This window comes from Frieseomelitta varia, unplaced genomic scaffold, assembly GCF_011392965.1.
Source record: "Frieseomelitta varia isolate USP_RPSP 00005682 unplaced genomic scaffold, Fvar_1.2 scaffold_231, whole genome shotgun sequence".
NCBI lineage: Eukaryota > Metazoa > Arthropoda > Insecta > Hymenoptera > Apidae > Frieseomelitta > Frieseomelitta varia.
This window is the reverse complement of record NW_025109959.1, coordinates 401,804-421,008: the sequence shown is the minus strand read 5'-3', so window position 1 is coordinate 421,008 and position 19,205 is coordinate 401,804. Positions and strand designations below refer to the sequence as shown.

Below are 19,205 nucleotides of genomic sequence, written 5' to 3'. Positions count from 1 at the left end.
TTATTTCATAAATTATAAGAACATTATTAAATCCATTAAAAGTACAACAAAAGTTAATAATAAAACGATAAAATAAGGCACTAGGATACAGCTAAGTATAATTTTATAGTAAATTACTCGCACAAGATTAAATTTCCTCACCTACGCACTCTTGATAATATGCTTTCTTCTATTAGAAAGTATAAATAACTTTTCTTAAATGCATGTATATTAAAACGTTTTATATTAAAATTCCAAGTAAGATGAGAAATTTAACAGAAATTATTAAAGATTAATTATTTGCACATGCGTTTAATTTCTCTTCTTTTGAAATATTTGATTCATAATATTTGTCTAATTATAATAATAAATTCAATGATATAATTTTAAACCCAATGGCTCGATAAAGAAAAAAATTGTGTGACAATGATTTTTTAAGATTATTTAAAATATTTTCGTCATTTTAAAACAGAAGATATTGTCTGAATTTTGATACCTTCTCCAAAATGATTTCACATTAAGCAATATTTTAATCAAATTCAACAAATAATTAAATTCGTAATAAATTTAAATGAAACTTTCGCTAATTTCACCATACGTGAGTAAAATCTATTCCCATATTTCGCTAACTAATTAAATTATGAATTAATTAATAAATTGATGTTATTTTTAAATGTATAAAAAACACGTGTGTTGATGTATCAGTGGAATCAGTGAAATCATGATGTATTTTTAGCGCGAACTCTTACTATTACCGGCAAAAATGAAGAAATGTATACCATACTACGCTTCTCGAATGCACTAAAATGTTTTCTTAACAGATGTTAATATGCCTCTTATTCCCTGTAAAAAGCATTTTAACCATGTTTTCTTAATCGTCAAGTCACAGTAAAATCTATATACATATAATATCTACTGACGTACTAACACTTCATAAAGAGAGAAAACGTGCTTCGTATTTAGTGCCGCTGTTATATCTGAGTAACTGGCACCTCGAGATGTCACGAGTATGTTTTAGATCGTGACATTTTAGAACGAGCCAAACTGACGACCAATCATTAATCATCACTCATATTTTTAAAATCTAAAACTTAGCTCGCGTTACAATATCACGACGTTATATAATATACATTTAATTTTCCACGTAGTGACATTTTAGAACGAGAAAAATTCATTCATATTTGTAGAATCTAGAAAATCTCACGTTACAGTGCTACCATTTTAGAACAAATAAAATTCACAAATAATCACTCGTATTTTTAATATTGAAAGATCATCTCATTCTATGATATCACAACTTTTTTTCTCCAGTATTGTAACATTACGTTATGAATTTACAATGATATCTTGTAACGAATAAAATTGACAATTAATCATTAATCGCCATTTGTATTTTTAATATCAATTAAATATCTAAATATCTGTCAATTCATCTAACAATATTTCGAATATTATTTCTAATTTTTCTACATCATAACATTTTCAAACAAGAAAAATTTACGACTAATCAGTCATATTTTTAATATCTAAAAATCAGTTTATGCAACAATATCGCAACTTCTGCTCCCCAACGTTACGACACTATATAATACACTACTATCAATTTTCTACACAGTGACATTTTAAAACAAGCAAACTTGACAATCAATCATTCATCATCGCTCATATTTTTAATATTTAAACTAATAACGTCTCCTGCAATATTATGACATCAAATAGTACTTTGAAGTTTTTGCGTGACGATATTTCAAAACGAGCAGAATCGACAATTAGTCGTTGAACTATGAATTTTTCTGCAAATTTACATTGTGTGTAACGAACAAAGCAAAACCTGCGTAGGAATTATACCGAGTGCTATACTTTGAATATTTTTGTACATTATTTTTCATGTTAATAATAATTTATCAATATTGTTTATGCAGTTCAATCAGCACAACATTCAAATGCGAGTAAAATAAAAAATCTACCATACTTAGAATATTTTATATATTTTTGTATATTACGTGCAATACTTTGTATTCTTTTATCTTCCAATTTTCCACAAGCGTAGAAACATTTGCAATTTCAACAATATTGACAATAATTTTTTAGTATTGTTTATAGAAAAATAATAATATCTGGAAATCATCTCACATCACAGTAGTATTCAAATATAAAGACGAAAGGAGACTGAAATAAAAAATTGCTTAGACTACATTTCGATATTTACTCTACACTAGTTGTAATAATTCAAAGTGTTTATATCTGACGACTGAACATAATATAAAAAATTATAATAAATTATATTCATCTGATGTATGTTGCAACATTTCCCAAAATATCAACCAATTCCAAATATCTCTCGATCTCGATTGCTGTCGAACAACGAACGATATTTATGCAAAGGGAGGAATAAAATTTGTGCGAAACGTATTTAACAAAGGAGAGAAAGAATTGAAACAATTTAGCGGGGAACGATCGAGCCCCCTTGAAACGTTAAGCGATAGCCAACCGTAAAACGAAGAAAAAAGAAATCGAGTAGAGAGCTTGCGGGGTCATCGAAGTGCTCGTCACCGCCATTGTACCCACGTATTTCGGAACAATCGGTCGGTATCAACAATTAATAGTTGCAACTCGATTTGCGATCACGTTCCACGAGCTATGGATAGAGTAGTTTCGTAATGAAGACACTATTACAGGCTCCTGGTCGTTCAATTAGAGGTCCACCCGAAATTTTCAACGTTACATTCATTTTTTCTAGTTTACAGAATTTACTAAAACGAAATTTAACTAACAAAAACGACAGTGTAACGACAGTGTATGTTAAAGACACTAAAATATACTTTTTGTTACCACGTCACTTTAGTACTTCAAAAAATAATATTAATATTATACTGATATTATTGTTGTTATTATTATTGCATTGATATTATTGTTATTGTGCATTTATTGCGAAAGCGATAGAATTATCATGGATGAACAGCTGAATAGATGAATATCGAGTTGATGATCATGCTCTGCTAGAGCATCAGTTATAAGAAGTAATCGAGTGAAAGCCTGCTTCATTTGGATTCCCATCAATCTTATCAATCATTTAGATTTCCATTAATCTTATTACTCTTAATACTCGTATTGTATAAAGAAAAATTTGTAAAAAGAAAACGCAGACATGATAGACATAATAAGTACATGTGAAGTTCCAGGAGGTACCATTGAAATGAAAAGGAGACACACACACTGTGTACTCTAACATATAATATAACACCTATAATATATAGATATATTTTTTATAGTATAACATATATATATATATATATATATATATATATATATACATATATGTTATACTATAATATACTATAATATATAGATATATTTACTATACATATACCATAATATACTGTAATATAGATATGTTATACTATAATATACTATATATATATATATATATAGATATATTATAGGTGTTATATATTAGAGTACACAGTGTGTGTGTCTCTTTTTATTTATATATATACATATATATTCAATATATATCCTAATATAATAAAATTTAATTAAATTTATTATATATAATTTTATTATATATATATATATATATATATAATATGTTCTATATATACACAATCTAATACTAAAAACATATAAGGTGTTGGAAATTTGGAACGTCGAAAGACAGTGGTAAATACCAATTTAATGGCCAAGGGTTGCCTTTCGATTCCAATCGTTTTTCTTTCTGGTCTCCTTCTATCATCAGCCTTTCTTTGTTTATTAAAAAAAAAAAAAAAAAGGTGTCCGTCACTCAAGAGAATATCCATCTTCTCTGGAGCAACATGTCTATTTCTGACACGTGGCTCATACATCAAACTCTTATTCTCTACATACTGACCCACATATGTTACAACCAACGTCCCGTATAAAATCCCATACACTGATAAAATGACGAATACAAGCTCTACTCCTATCCGACGGCGTTTTGTCATTTTATCACGAAACGTATCACCTATCGTCGTGTGAATATTTTACAACAAATAACGCATATTCTTTGTATGCGAACGTGGAAGGAAAAGTGCATTATATCACAGTGTGAATCGGCATCGACTGAATATTTTATTATTGCGTTGTTACGTGGCAATTTGACATTGTTGTTGCACTAGTCTGGTAAGGACGTACCGGTGGACGTCGTTATAATGATTTGTGGCGACAAAAGCGTCAATTATAATACTAATATTGGCTTTTCCATCGTCTGTTATAATACGTCTAATGTCTTTCTAATAGAGTACAAATTTCAAGAATTTTTCAGAGGAACTCGATTATAATATTTAAAACTGTTAAGTACTTAAAATTTTGTATTTATAATTCAATCGTTGGAAGGATTCGATTATAATATTTAAAATTTAAAATATTTAATAGACTGTTAATTAATATAGAATTAATAGACTGTTAATTAATATAGAATTAATTAATTAATACTAGTAATGTAGTAGTCTATATACATATATAAAGACAAGGACAGTTAATATACATATAGTATACAGATTAATAAATATTATATATCTGTATAATATGTAATTATATGTATAACTGTATGTACATATATTATATATTTCTATCGAGAGCAGACAGTTCAAACTGTCCTTATCTCTCGCGCATAGATTTTCAAAAATTAAAGTTAAAATATCTTTTAAATTAACCATTTATCGCAATACATAAATTAGTACTGTTTTGCAGAGAATGGCTGAAAAAAATTATATCATATTCCACTTAAAATACTAAAGGTGACCTTCGTATCTCTGGCATGGATTTTTCCATCGCGATGTCCAATTTATGGACGGTTTAATAAATTGCAACTTTTCTTTATGACCGGATATGGCAGACTAGTTGTTCCGCTTCGAAACATTTTCTATTATCCAAAAATTCTATTAACCCAACAGATTTGTCTTCCCTATTCAGATATGAAAAGAAGCTCTATTGTTCTGTAGTGTTCTACAGTTTTGTCACGTACTGCTGTGGATTGTCAAGATGGTAAAATTAATCATTTACTTTTGAGAAATGGCAAAAAATTTTCAATCATTTAACACTAACGGACACGTGAGTTCTAACAGCGACTTTATGATTCTGGAGACGTAATGTTTATATTTCGAATAACGTTAACAGTTAGTTTCATCATTTGATAATTTAGGCTCACACTGATGCTACAACTGCGACAAATCAAATGTTAATGACACCTAATACGTAAAATAGACATCCACGCGTCCAAAACCATAAAGTCGCTGTTAGCACGCACGCGTCTGCAGTGTTAAACGATTAAGAAACTTTTTTGCCATTTTTCGAAAGAACTATTAGATTGTGGCTTATAAAGGTGAAAAAAGAGAAAAATTTTGACCTTTGAAATTTATCAAATCGAAGGTGTGATAGCCACGGACGTGCTTTTCTTTCCACCCTGTACATATGATAACAATTACGTGCTTACTTACCTACGTTCATAATTTATCCTAGTGTGTACAGTCGGTAAAGAGGACCGGGGTGATCGATGGATCGGGTCAAATCAAATTTCTGAAACCCTACTTTGACCTTCGATCGACATCTTACACCTGTATGAATCTCAAGATTAGCTTGGATTTGGACGTTACGCAAGAACGACGATGCGGATCAAGGATGAACGCGTTAAACCGGTTCAATAACGTTCACAGGGTTCGAAAGCGACGACACGTTCTATTTATTCTTAACCAATACTTCCATCAAACCGAATTTATACCGTATTCCGCGACACGATGTGAAAATTCCCTCTTGCGTGTATCCCGCTATTGGAAACAGTAATTTCTTTTTCATAGAGTAGACGGGGCCTATCTTTCGTAACAAAAGCAAGAAAATGATACGTGTTTAATAAAACTTCGAACGCGCAGCTTGGGATCTTGTTTTATCGCGCGGAAATATATGGTTAAAAATGGGGTGAAATAAAATTCGAGGGATGGCATGCAATTATTCGACCCGTTGAAATTTTATTGACAGAGCCGGCAGCTTCGTAAATTTTTACGAATTGTAGAATGATTAATATTGAAAGAGAGATGGATTACAATTGACTTATAAATTGAATCGACAGGAACGTAACTTTTAATAGCAATTTTAACAATCATGATACAATGATTCATTCTGGTACAATAATGTACTGTGATAAGAAAGTTATGATACTTTTTTAAATTTATTGATTAAGAATGAAATGGAATAAAGTTCAGAAAATGATATAGAATTGTTTAATTTGATTCTATTAACAAACCCTGTAATATGAAATAATCAAAATTGAAAAGAAGATGGATTACGATTGATTTATAAATTCAGTGGATAAATTGACGGACAGAAATATAATTTTAATAACAATGTTAACATCGTGCTAATATTATAATTAATACATTATACTTATTTATGACAGGAAAGTTGTATCATGTTTTTGTTTTTCCATTAAAAATAAAACGAAATAAAATAAAATAAAATTCAAGAGATGATATGAAATTGTTCAATTTGTTTAAATTCCATTAAACCTGACAGTATATGTGAAATAATTTAAATTGAAAAAGAGACAAATTGGTTTGCAAATTAAATGGATAAAACGACCAACAGAAATATAATTTTAACAGCAATTTTAAAATCGTTTCGACATTAGAGTAATATAATATAATATATATTATACTGTGCTTATACGACATTAGAATAATGTAATATAATATATATTATACTATGCTTATACGACATTAGAATAATGTAATATAATATATATTATATTATGCTTATTCGACATTAGAGTAATGTAATATAATATATATTATACTATGCTTATTCGACATTAGAGTAATATAATATAATATATATTATACTATGCTTATTCGACATTAGAGTAATATAATATATATTATACTATGTTTATTCGACATTACAGTAATATAATATAATATATATATATTATATTAAATATGCTTATATATATTATATATATTATACTAGGCTTATTCGACATTAGAGTAACATAATATAATATATATTATACTATGCTTATTTACGAGAGAAAAATTATATTATTTGTTCATTTTTTTTTACGATTAATCTTTGTATTATATTTTCCAAAATTGTTTCAATCGAAATATACCCATTAAGCTCAAAGAAATAAATATTTACATAAATACATAATTACATTCTCAAGTGGAAGCAGAAATTAAAAGTTAAATCTCCAAGTAATAACTTAAACTTCTACGTTTCAGATACTAGATCACCTACTATCGATGACAACGGAATATTTTACTCAGACCAACAAAATTAACAATGTAATTTTCCTTTCAAAGAAAATATTTCTCACGTGTACTTGTAAATAATCCAATCTCATTAAAGGCATTGAACCATCGAATGAAGAACGAAGAATTGAACAATCTAATTAATAATAATATTATATAATCTAATTAATAATAATATTATATAAACGATATTGACATTACAAATTGTAATGGTTTCAGTCGTCGAATAAAAATATATAGATGTAAAATATACATGTATAAAAATATATAGTATCTCTTCTATAAGAAAAAAAAAGAAAAAAGGAAATGAAATGTGAGTTCAACAAATGATACATGTACCGTGTATGTAGCTTCAACGTGTCAGTAACCTCGCCCTTGAACAGCTTACGCATTCTAATCGAGCCAAATAAGTGGTTGTGCGTCCAAGCAAAAATTGACATTAGTTCATTACACCATACCTTCGACAAGGTTAATACCCGTTTAAGCGGCTCATTGTCATTGCCCCCTCACTGTCGTCATTTCGATTCGTTACTTCGGCTACGAATGTCTCCTAAGTTCACCGAACGTTCTCGTGATCACAGGCAAATCATTCCTCCAATTATAAACGATTATTCAAAGATGTTTCTATCCCCATAATTTTCTAAACTTCACTTTTGTGCAATAAAATAAATTTGCATACAAAAGATTATTTATACACGTATTATATTGTTATATTATTGCACTTATATTATCATTATTGTTACATAATTATGCATGCTATAACATGTACAATATGGTGTGAATAATTCTCGTATAGACGAATTCATAGGGGTCGCACGAAGATCACCTCCGTTCTTCACGATATATATATATTTTTTGATCGGTCCAGCTCGTTATTAAGCTATTTACGTCAAGAAATCACCAGTTCAGAAGATATTTAAATCGTTAAATCGAAATATAAGAAGTTAAATACCAGTATATATGAAATATATCAGAATTGAATTGGGAAGTAACGTAAATTTATCACGTTAGGCAGTTAACTTTCGAGAGCAAACGCCGTGATATTTGGGAAAATATTTCGACAACAGTATCTTCGAACAAAGGTAAAAGGTAGAACACGAATGAAAGGTAGCCAACACGCTAACACCCAGCCCCGAAACTTCCTTGTTTATACCTGACAAGGCCGGATACAATGCGAAATATCCGCATCTCCGCGTTTCACGTGACGCAAACTTTATTCATTTATTCTGTCCCGTCCAACCGGCTTTGCGATAGAAATGCAAACACGGGGGCGGAGGGAGAGGCGTGCACTTCATTCATCGATCCCGGCTTTTAAATTTACTGAAACCACGTAACAACAACAACCACACACGGCCGGCCGCAGTCGTTCCGTGGCGTTACGCAACGCGCGGTTAAAAATGATGCGACCTACAACACGATCAAGCCCCATCGATCGCGATCGGGTCTCGAGACACACTTCGAATCGATTCGAAATATTTTCTTACAAGCCCGATACTTTCTATCGACTCGACCACGGGCAAGTAAGTTCGCGTAACTGCTATTCTGTCAACCCCTTTCCTTACCGATTCCCTTTCCAAACTTCTCAGGCGCGAGCCGAGAATTAATTATCATAAATGGGTGATGTATCGAAATCGTTGTACTTTCTAATATTGTCAAATTGGAGAATTCAAATTGTCGAATTCGAATTGATGTGTGGCATTGTGTGATCTTTTGTTTTTGGCTTTTTTTTTTCTGTCAAACTGAAACCATAATTTTAGGCAAGAGGGTTAATGATTTCTCGTTCGACACAACAGACGTTTGGGTTCAAGCAAGGATTCATTTCATCATTTTAACAGATATTTTTATTCATTTGTATTTTATTCGATGTTAGTATCATTGATATTGTATTCGTAATTGATATAAAAATGTTAATATAAATGGATAAAAGTATCTATTAAAGTAGTACAATTATTGTGCCGTGAGATTTTTATAATGACAGTTTTAATATAGCGGATTGAAACAATATTCGCATATCATTTTTTCATACATACGTACGTGATATTGACTGACCGAAAATATTGATACAAATAAATAAAAACATTTATTAATATCAAATAATAAAATTGTAATAATAAAGTAATAAAATCATAAAACCGTATATTTACATAATAAAATGTTAATTCAGATATGAGTGATAATTATGATATTATAGCAAAACTGTAATATTTTTACGATACAAGTAATTTTTAATAGAAAATTAGATTAATTTAGGAGCTGTACCACCGCAGGTATTCATCACAAAATGCAATAACGTATTCAAACAATTTTACAATCACAATCGCCAGGAATAAATTATTCGAATTAAAAATTGGAAAAGAGAAATAATTGAAACAGAAAAATTATTAAAATATTTCTTTAAATATTATGAAGTAAGATCAATAAAATCAACGACGAATCAATTACGAGCAATAATTAAGTACAAAATATTAAACATTACGTTTGTACGTAAATAAATAGTAACGATGTGTTTTCTAGTTAAATTACAAACGTTAAATTTTCATTCTTTTTCTTTACATTACATGATTAAGCATTCTATATAAAAGAATACATAATATGTGTATATTAGGGGCAATAAAAGAAAGTACGTAATACTAGTGAAACATTTTAATATGTAAAGATATTAAACACTTTTTGACTGTCAAATCGTCATTTTTCTTTCATAATTTTCCACGCTGCATCGAGTGTTCCACACTATCCTACATTGAGTGTTCTAAAAAAAAGGCACAACGTATGCATGTTAAAAGATACTAAAAGATATATATACTACTTGATATTAATACATCGCTTTATATACATATATATATATATAAAGATATTTCAAAAATAAAGATGCCTGGATAAAGATATTTCAAAATCTTCTAAAGTCTTCTAAAAAGAAGAAGAAAAAAAAAAAAAATACACCACAGGTGTATTTTTGCATCAGAAGGCACTAAAACTACGTCACTACTACCAGAACTTAGACACTGCATCACTTCTTCAGTACTAAACATAAACAAAAACCCCCGTCGTGCAATTTCCATAGATGGTGAATGACATTCTTTACAATCGATCGTCGTCACACGAGAGTAACGTGCTCGCGAACGACACGAGATATCCTATCCGTGAAAGTGTGTCTTCAAGAATCTTCTCTTTAAGAATCGGCGACCTCGAAAAGTCGCGAATCCCAGTACGTATGTATGTATGTATTTTCACGGATCGGAGTCGCCGGTGGTCTACGAACGATTCCGATCGATCGCAGTCGCCCGGATGGATACGAGGAAGTCGACTGGTACTGGGGCCGACCAGGCGTCTTACGAGCGAGGCTTCTGCACGAACGCAGACATCGATCCGACTTTGGCCTTTGGAATGCACCGTGCCGTTACATAATTACGTCGAACGTAATGTTACATCGTTACGCAAGCAAAGACCCGGTGGCCACGGACACGACAGGGACACGTCGCACTGGCAAAGAGGCAACCGGTTCGTCGAGCGGCACGCTCTAAAATTAATTCGATATGTTAACTCGCTCTCGTTGCTCGGCCAGAAGTCACGCCGATTCCTCGCGGACCCGAAAATCCGCGGATTTCCAAACGACCCGACGACGTGGGCATGCTCATTCTCGCGTTATCGTTGTAAAATTCACTTGGTGGATCGATGTTTTCTTTTTTGGTTTGTTTTTATTAAAAAAATGTGATAAATGTAACTGAATATGAAGGGATCGACTTTATCTACATCGTTGTATTTTTCCTCTTCCGTTTTTAACAGGAAGGCTTTGATACGACAGCGACGAATTGAGATTTATTATTAATCGTCTTCTTCGGCCTGCATGTACGTATCTAGATTGACTCGGGTAAGAAATCGAAATTGAATTAACTGTTACTTGAAGAGTACTTAAAATGGTTTGAAAATTTAATATCAAATTGTATGACAAATTCAATGCGCATTCATCTTCAAATGTGTACCTTTTGATACATTTATTTTTCAGCGTGTAGTGTGATATGTTACGCTCTAATAAGTAAACCAATTATATTTTAAGCATGTTCCCGATATTCCATGTATGAACTGAATGCACAGAGGGTTAAAGAAATAGCAAATTTTTGCGAAACACTGTAAAAAATTCTATCTGCTGCGTTAAAGTTCTAGAAAAACGATTTTATTTCTTTGTTTCAGCGTGACGTAAACAATTACAGCATAAATTGATAGGGTGTAAATTAAAGAAGATAAAGTAACGACAGAAATTGCGAAAAATAGCAATTGTTATTAAATATTATATAATCAATATATAATAACTTTATTATATAGTATTATATTATTATTAATTATAACATTCATAGAATTATAATTATTTTATTATTAAAGAATTAATTTTAAAGGATATATAAAAAATTATTCCTTTTTAATTACTAAAAGGAATGGTCTTTCTTAAATCATTAGCTCTCAAAGTATTATATATTTTTTATTTAAAATTTATGGATTAAAAGTTGCTTGACGATTATCGCCCGTCGTTTACGTGTAACAAAGCGTTTAGTTTCGTAACAAAACATTTTTCCCACAAAGGTTGCTGTTGCATAACTGACATCCCGGATGATGGAGGTAATATACTGACAACAAGGTTACTGAATATTTATTTAAGCTTTTATGCAACGATAAAAAGACAGATAACTGTAATTTATTGCGACAAATTCATTTTGTAGAGTAGGTTGAAATGTCAAACTTATACGATTTAATTAATTATTTTCGAACAACAAAGAATGGATTATTGCATTCACTGCGCTTCAAAATTTACAATACCGATTCTTTCTTCTTTCAATATTGATGAAAAATCTAAAAATTTAACTTGCAACTGAAATTTGTATATTGAAATATAAAGTCACAGTTTCCATTCACAGCAATTAAGATTCAACTTACACCTTTTTTTTATATTGAAAAATAAAATTACGGTTTCTCGTGGTCCTAAACTTAACCCACACTTTCGGACAAAATTATAGATTTTCATACCCAAGATTTAACAATGCAATCTCGCAAGTAACCGTTCGCTGTCTACTTGAAATTCGCTAGATCTATCAAAATAGATTCTGGCGGTTTAATGCCAAAGAATGTTGAAATTTTTAGTATGTTTAACACGTACGAGAATGTAGTTTGAAATTTTTTTCTAAGAAATTAGTAAATAATCTCGACGAATAATTCATAACTTCTCCATGTGATAGATCGTAGTTACGTAAAATGATCTACTTCGTCAGTCGACACATCGATCCGGATCACCTTCGTTTGATACGGATTTATATCTGATTGCAGTGCACGACGCACACGGAGTTCCATGGGAAATCGACGGGAAACATGTTCGTCGACGAGCTCAACGTCGACGTACGACCGGTTCGTGATGGTCGATGCAGCAATTAAATGGTCTCCGCGGTCTCGACGAAGGAACTGGCTTAATTGAAGAATTAGTTTAGGTAGGAGTTCGTCTCTCGTTCGTGCTTAAGACGATCGCGAGCGATCGCGTTAACATCTTCCGATTCCGTGGCACAGTTCATCCGAAATAGGTTTAACTTTCATTGGATTAGAGCGGCGAATACGTTCGAATGATTCGAAATGTAAATTTATTTGAATGAAAAATTCTGCTGCAGAATGAATAACGTTGTACGACAGTTATTAGATTTATTAAGAACGAGATATTCCGTTTGTGATAATTTATTAAGAACGATATGTTCGAGTTATTATTGGTTATTATATCGTAGAAAATGAATAAGTTTCTCAACAGTTGCGTAGATATAGAATTATTAGATTTATTCAGAACGATAGATTCGTTTGAGCGATTGTTATATTATAGGAAATAAGTAACAAGTGAGTAACAAATATTGGATCTATTAAAAACGAAGTATTTAATCTTACGATTTCCTTTTCAATCTTCCTAACTAAACGTTAATTACCGTCACTTGTTCTATTGTGTGAAACGTGCACAATGAAATTGCGTACACTGTGTGCACAAATAAAATTTAATTCGAGGAATTTTGACATTTAATTTAAAGAGTTGAAATTGAAAGTTCGAATTTAAAGAATTGAAATTAAAAATTCTGAATTTGAATTACACAGGACTCTACAACTTACATTCAAAGAAATTAATCTTTTATATTTTACGATTATAATTTTTAAGATCGCGACAAATAAATAAAATTGTTTTGATGATATGTATTCCATATAATATATATATATATATAAAGTCATTTACTTATTGAATATCTTTTCATGTTATTTTTATATTTCTCTGTATTATTATCGACAATTGTTACTGTGCACTTGGAACTATTTACAGAAAGTAAAAGTAAATTGTTGCTGCGCACTTTGAACTATTTACAGAATTTTCAAAATTTATTTTCACGAAAATATTGCAAGAGAACCAAGGATGCGCCAATGTCTTCTTCGTTGTATGCGTGTGTCACGGATGCAGCGCGTCTAATTGTTCGCGAGGATGGATATGTAATAGAATTATTAGGCTCGCGCTTTACTCCATTTCCCTGTTAATACATCTATAAGTCCACGTTAAAACCGCATCGACCGACCGGTGCACAGTGAACGTTACGTTTCTGCGATGGATGCACTCCTTTGTGTGCGGACTAAATCGAGTTGGGTTGCTCAATTTCAAGCGAACTTCGATTCACAGCCCGAGCTGAAACTCGGGTAAGCATACATTTAAACAATAATTGCGCCATTCAGAACGCGTGACATCGTTCGATATCGTTATTCAACTTAGGGTAGAACCGGCCGATGAACTGCTCGGGATACGTTCTCCGCTCCCTCAAGAATGGAGGCTTCTCCAGGTACATAATTCGTTGGAAGGGTAATCTTTGACTTTTAATTTAATCTAATCGTTGACTTTCTCGTACTTAAAAAAGATATGTACATAGAAAGATATGTATGTTACTATTGTGAAGAAGCATTTGGACACTTTTAAATAAAATATAATTCGAGTGAATTAAATTCAACCTTAATATATGCAGTTAACGGACATTGATAAAAGGAAGAGCTTGTAATAATAATAAAAGAACGATATTATAATAATTACGTGGTTGAAGATACTTCAGAGTGTACTTTGAAAGTACAGTGCCATAACTGAATGAAATTAAACGTTTGATATTCCATTTCTGAATGAATATATTTGTATTTAAAAAAAAAAAATTGTATTTTTATCATTGGACTAAATATATCAATCCCGTCTTATTGTAATTTGAAACTATAGTTGACGAATATTGACATACTAAAAAAAGAAAACAATAACAATACATAAGTCGAATTTTAAATAATGAAAAATGCACTTCCATTTAGAGCAACTGAAAATATGAAATAAAATTTCTTTCTGCTTCAACCTTCATTTTCATCTACCCATCTCAGAAGAGACAGTGATTTTTTCGTCAGTATTTGTCAGTGAGAAAATTGCGAAAGCAAATATAAAACTTAAGAGAAAAATTGGAAACAGTTTTGCTACTTTTCCAATCCGTTGTTCTTACATCAAATCAGTCTCTCTCTTTCTACGCTCATTATCAATTACGCATACAAAATATTCCTTTAAAATAATTTATTTTGAATTCACATCAAGATGAAAAAAAATGTGTATATTTCGTTCTCCGTAACGCAGTAATCTCCTAGCATTGAGCAAATTTGACCTTCGATATCCGTAACCGCAGCAATGAAATGAAACGACCAAGACGATTATTAGTTACGCAACACGAAATTATCGTACTTCATTCGCGTATTGTTCATCTAATCGTCCCGTTTTGACAACGAAGGAAATCTAATTAATCCGTTTAAGACTCGAGCGAGCTAAAGGCAATTCCAAGGGATAAACAAGTTACCGGGACGCGAAACTCTTATCTTGGCTGCCCAACTGCTCGAATATAAAACGAGGCTGAACTTTGCTTTTGGTATTTATTAACGACGATACTGAGTGTTCGCTGTGAGATGAGATTTAAATCGAAAATAAGAGCTAGGTAAATGGCAGTGCATCTCTGGACAAAGAAAGTTTAGAGTGAACAAATGTCACTGACGTTGGACGTGCTTGCTTGATATAGTATATTATTGAAATAAGTATATTGGAAAAATTGGCTAATTGAGGTGCTTATGATGAAAACAATCTTTGTCAAATTTTTAGATGATTATGAGATCTAAACGTATGTGATTTTATAATTCAATTAGATGTTTTTTTTTTTATCGTATTCATATGTCTATGTATATATGTATATTCGAATATTCATATATAATATCATGGCACAGATTACGGATTTTTATACCTTTTCAAAGGAATTATTATTAAATAGAATTCGTTTTATTCGCTATAAGTAAATTATACTATAAACGTTATTTACTTTTCTGCTTGAAAAAAAAGAAAAAATTGAAAAGACAGAAAAATTGAAAAGAAAATTGAATTTCCCCACGATGAACAGTGTAATTTTTCGTGCGACTTACCTGATTCGATCGACACAATCGGCGATTAAATCGGTAAACACGGGATTCTGGAAAGACAATAGCATTGTTGCGTCGCAAGTTGGTAAGAAGAAGGCAGGTTTAATTAACTATTTAATTAATTTATTTGTATTTATCGTATAATCACTCGTAAGTACCGGGGGATACGTAAACAATCAGCTCAAATTAGTTTAAATACAAATAGCCTAAAACACATCATTTTTTTTTTTTTTTTGTTTACATACTTGATATTATTATAATATTCACAGACAGACTTAGCCACGTTTCGGTTCTCATGATTTTCTTTCTTTCTTTTTTTTTTTTTTTCTCAATAATATTATCTATATATTTATACATATACAATTGACCCGTATTGTCTCGGATCATAGACGTCAAAGAGGCCGAATTGCAGCGAACCTCAGGTAATTCGGCGACTTCGATCCGCACTTAGATTCTTTATTATTTTCTTCTCATTATATTTATATATATATATATATATTTATTTATTTATTTATTCATATTTATATTTATATATTTATATTTATCGATATACAAATATGTATATATACACATATGTATGCATATATGTATATTCATTTATTATATTCATAGGTACATCCTTACGGGCGATCGTAGCTGCGAATCGAAAAGAAACGGCGAAATGTGTCGAGGGAAACGATACGATTGCAGGTGAAGACATTCGTCCCTTGCCGCTTAATTATTGCTTTGAAAACTAGCTTAATATTTATTGTATATTTGCTAAAAGGCTAGTTCAACGATCCTTCGTCGACATGCGTGTAATACAAGGTACTGATCCTCCCAAGGTTCACGTTCGTGGTTGGCACGCATATCCGATAAAACTGACTGACGATCGGGAAAGCTGAAACTCGACTGACTCGAGTTCGATCGAAAGCTTTGTGCCGAGTGTTTGTGACATCGACTTGCCCACCCATCGCCCTCTTTCTCTCATTTTGTTGAGGCAAGTCGGCTTCGTACAAAAGCATTTCGTCATTTCGTGGTTTCTTTTCGGTTCCCCCTTTCTGCGTCTGTTTTCCACCGGCGACACAACAGCAACAGCAACAGCAACGGTGTGTAAAGTAAGCCCATAAAAAGGTACCTTTGCGTTACACGTTGACACTTAAAACGATAGCTTTCACGATAAACGGTTCGAACGATTTCAGGAGTACACTAAAACGGGTACAGCATTCATTCTTTTTTTTTTTTTCTTTTTTTTCTTACTTCTTTTTCTCCTTTTTTTTTTTTGGTTTTTTGGTTTTTCCTTTTCGTTTTTAAATAGTCTTGAAAGATCGCGTGAGATGTCGTTTTCGTGCATTCGAGACATTCTGCCTACTGCGCTCGTTGGACGATCTACTTAACGACGAATGTGACTATCTAACCAACGGTTACGTTAATACAGATCTCCCTCTTCGTTTGAGAGTTACATAACGACGATACATCGCTCGCCCCTTAGTCCAAACACTCCAGAAAAAATATACTTACTGTGTGTCACTTTTGGTTCCATCGAGTCGAGGCTTTCGCCACTTTTTCTCAACTATATACGGGTTACACACGCCTCTGACGCCGCGACCGCCGAAAACGCGATGGAATCGGATGGGACAGTGTGTTTCTTGATCATTTTCGATTGCCACCGACCACTTTCGAATAATTTTGTTACTTGTTACTGCGGACTTCAAAGACTAGAGTTGAAATAATACAACAGGATGAACTAAATAATACGAATTCAGGACCAATTAGATGATACGCTGTGTGGATACATCAAGGTGGATTATTTAACTGTATTGAACTAAATTTACTTGTGAAGTATTCAATTTCAGTAAGAAATCACTTGATCATACTTTCTGCGGTGGTATCTAAAATTTTAAAGACTTGAAGACACGAAGGATCGTATTAGAACATGTAACGTATTTAATGCGATCGACAGCGTTTAGAGTGTTGCTTAAAGAATATCTCGGTGATTATTAATTTTCGTGCTCATGTTAATAGATTTTTTTACTGGTATTAGCACTCGGTACTCTTTCAAGTCGAAATATTACACGTTACAATACGAAAGTCGCCTTCATACTTTCGCCAAGCATACTCGTTTATACATTTTTGTACAAATAGTTTACAAATTAAACTTAGGTAATATTAGCTAAATAATTTATCCCGTGCACTATGCATACGATATACGTGTATTATTTATACATTACACAAACTAAATACAAATATATAAATAACATAGTTTAATATATTATCTAATATATCCTGAATATATTTCATTTCAATACATCACCTTGGTATTTGAGACAATTATCAGTTTACTTTTTATTTCATTCCAAATAAACTCTAGTCTAGTCTCTCTCGATCGTTAACACGCACGTGCGTGAAGATCGTAGATCAAGAAACCCCTCCCCAAGGGGTTCCGTTTGCGTTCCCCTGCTAAGAGAAAACCCTGTGACGTAAGGATAAAAATCGTAAAGGTACGTGTCTGTTGGCAAACCTTCTCTCTCAGTCGGATGCCCTCGAAAGATCGTTTCGCGGGAGTTACTGCTCGAGTCGATTTAACCCTGAGGCCTACGCGTACCTACATCCAAACGTTCGTTCCCCCATCGTCTATGAAAAGGTGTCCATTCCCCGTGGAAAATCCTCCTGCTGATTTCCAAACGGCTAAGCCGTGAGCGCGCATCGCTCGGATCGAGAGATGTTTGAACGAGAGAGACGATTAAACCGAATCAAGCTGAAACTCAAAGTGGAAAAATGTCCGATCCGTGGATGATGGATGGAAGTTAAGCTCGATAACGACTCGAAACGGTACAACAGGCAACCCGGCGACTAATTATTTCGTATTTATATACTGGCAATCCATGGAAAGACAACGAGAGCCACGTCTACACCCAGGTTTAACGCTAGAACTACCAAACTGGTCGAAATGACCAGTTTATAATTTCACAACGTTGCATCTTTCAGAGACTCGAACTGACTTTGTAAAATATGTGATATAACAAAAAGTTTCGTGTTCGTTATCGCGTTAAAAACCGCGTTTCATATTCCTTGCGTTCTAAGTCGGAGATCATAGTGGAGCGGCGAGAATAGCGGCATGGAGAGCGGCATGAAGTGAGACCTCGTGTGAACACTTCCATTAGATTACATTGGTTTGACGCTCGTCTCGCCGCTGTCCTCGATAACCGTACCCTAATTCCTTCGACTCGATTTTTATATACTTTAGTTTCTAGCGTTGACAGCCAGGCCCCGGCCTGCTGCTGGTTCAACGAGCCTCCGACGAGCGCGCTATTAACAAAAAGCACGCTCCAACGGCGTTACGAACAACGATCGGCAACAGCCAACAAATTGGCAGGTCACGCATACTCATTCTATCCAGACGAATGCCTAAAGCGTTCAAATCGTCTTCCTTTTGTCGTTACGTGCGCTGCCTACGCGTGTTCTTGCCCTCTCTTTCTCTCTCGACGATGCGAGTGACGATGATGGAAA

At 32.6% G+C, this 19,205-nt stretch overlaps 1 protein-coding gene across 5 annotated transcripts; it reads left to right on the top strand.

Moving 5' to 3' along the window:
- The first annotated feature begins 10,373 nt into the window (after positions 1-10,373).
- On the top strand, positions 10,374-13,260 carry LOC122527743. Of its 5 annotated transcripts, none has more exons than XR_006306402.1 (3): positions 10,374-10,928; positions 11,025-11,087; positions 12,555-13,260. XR_006306402.1 is itself a non-coding variant. In XM_043652191.1 (2 exons), exons 1-2 carry the CDS (start codon positions 10,457-10,459, stop codon positions 12,638-12,640), a joined length of 369 nt encoding a protein of 122 aa, XP_043508126.1. In that variant the 5' UTR covers positions 10,374-10,456; the 3' UTR covers positions 12,641-13,260. The 5 variants fall into 5 exon arrangements, 1 of the variants encoding a protein (XP_043508126.1); XR_006306403.1 differs by lacking the exon at positions 12,555-13,260 and adding an exon at positions 11,430-11,504; XR_006306401.1 differs by having other exon boundaries at positions 10,374-11,087.
- Positions 13,261-19,205: the final 5,945 nt, after the last annotated feature.

Coding starts and splice junctions, on each gene's coding strand:
- LOC122527743 (XM_043652191.1), top strand. CDS start 10,457: ATGTATGTATTTTCACGGATCGGAGTCGCCGGTGGTCTACGAACGATT. Junction 10,740..12,554: donor CACTGGCAAAGAGGCAACCG/GTTCGTCGAGCG, acceptor ATCTGATTGCAG/TGCACGACGCACACGGAGTT.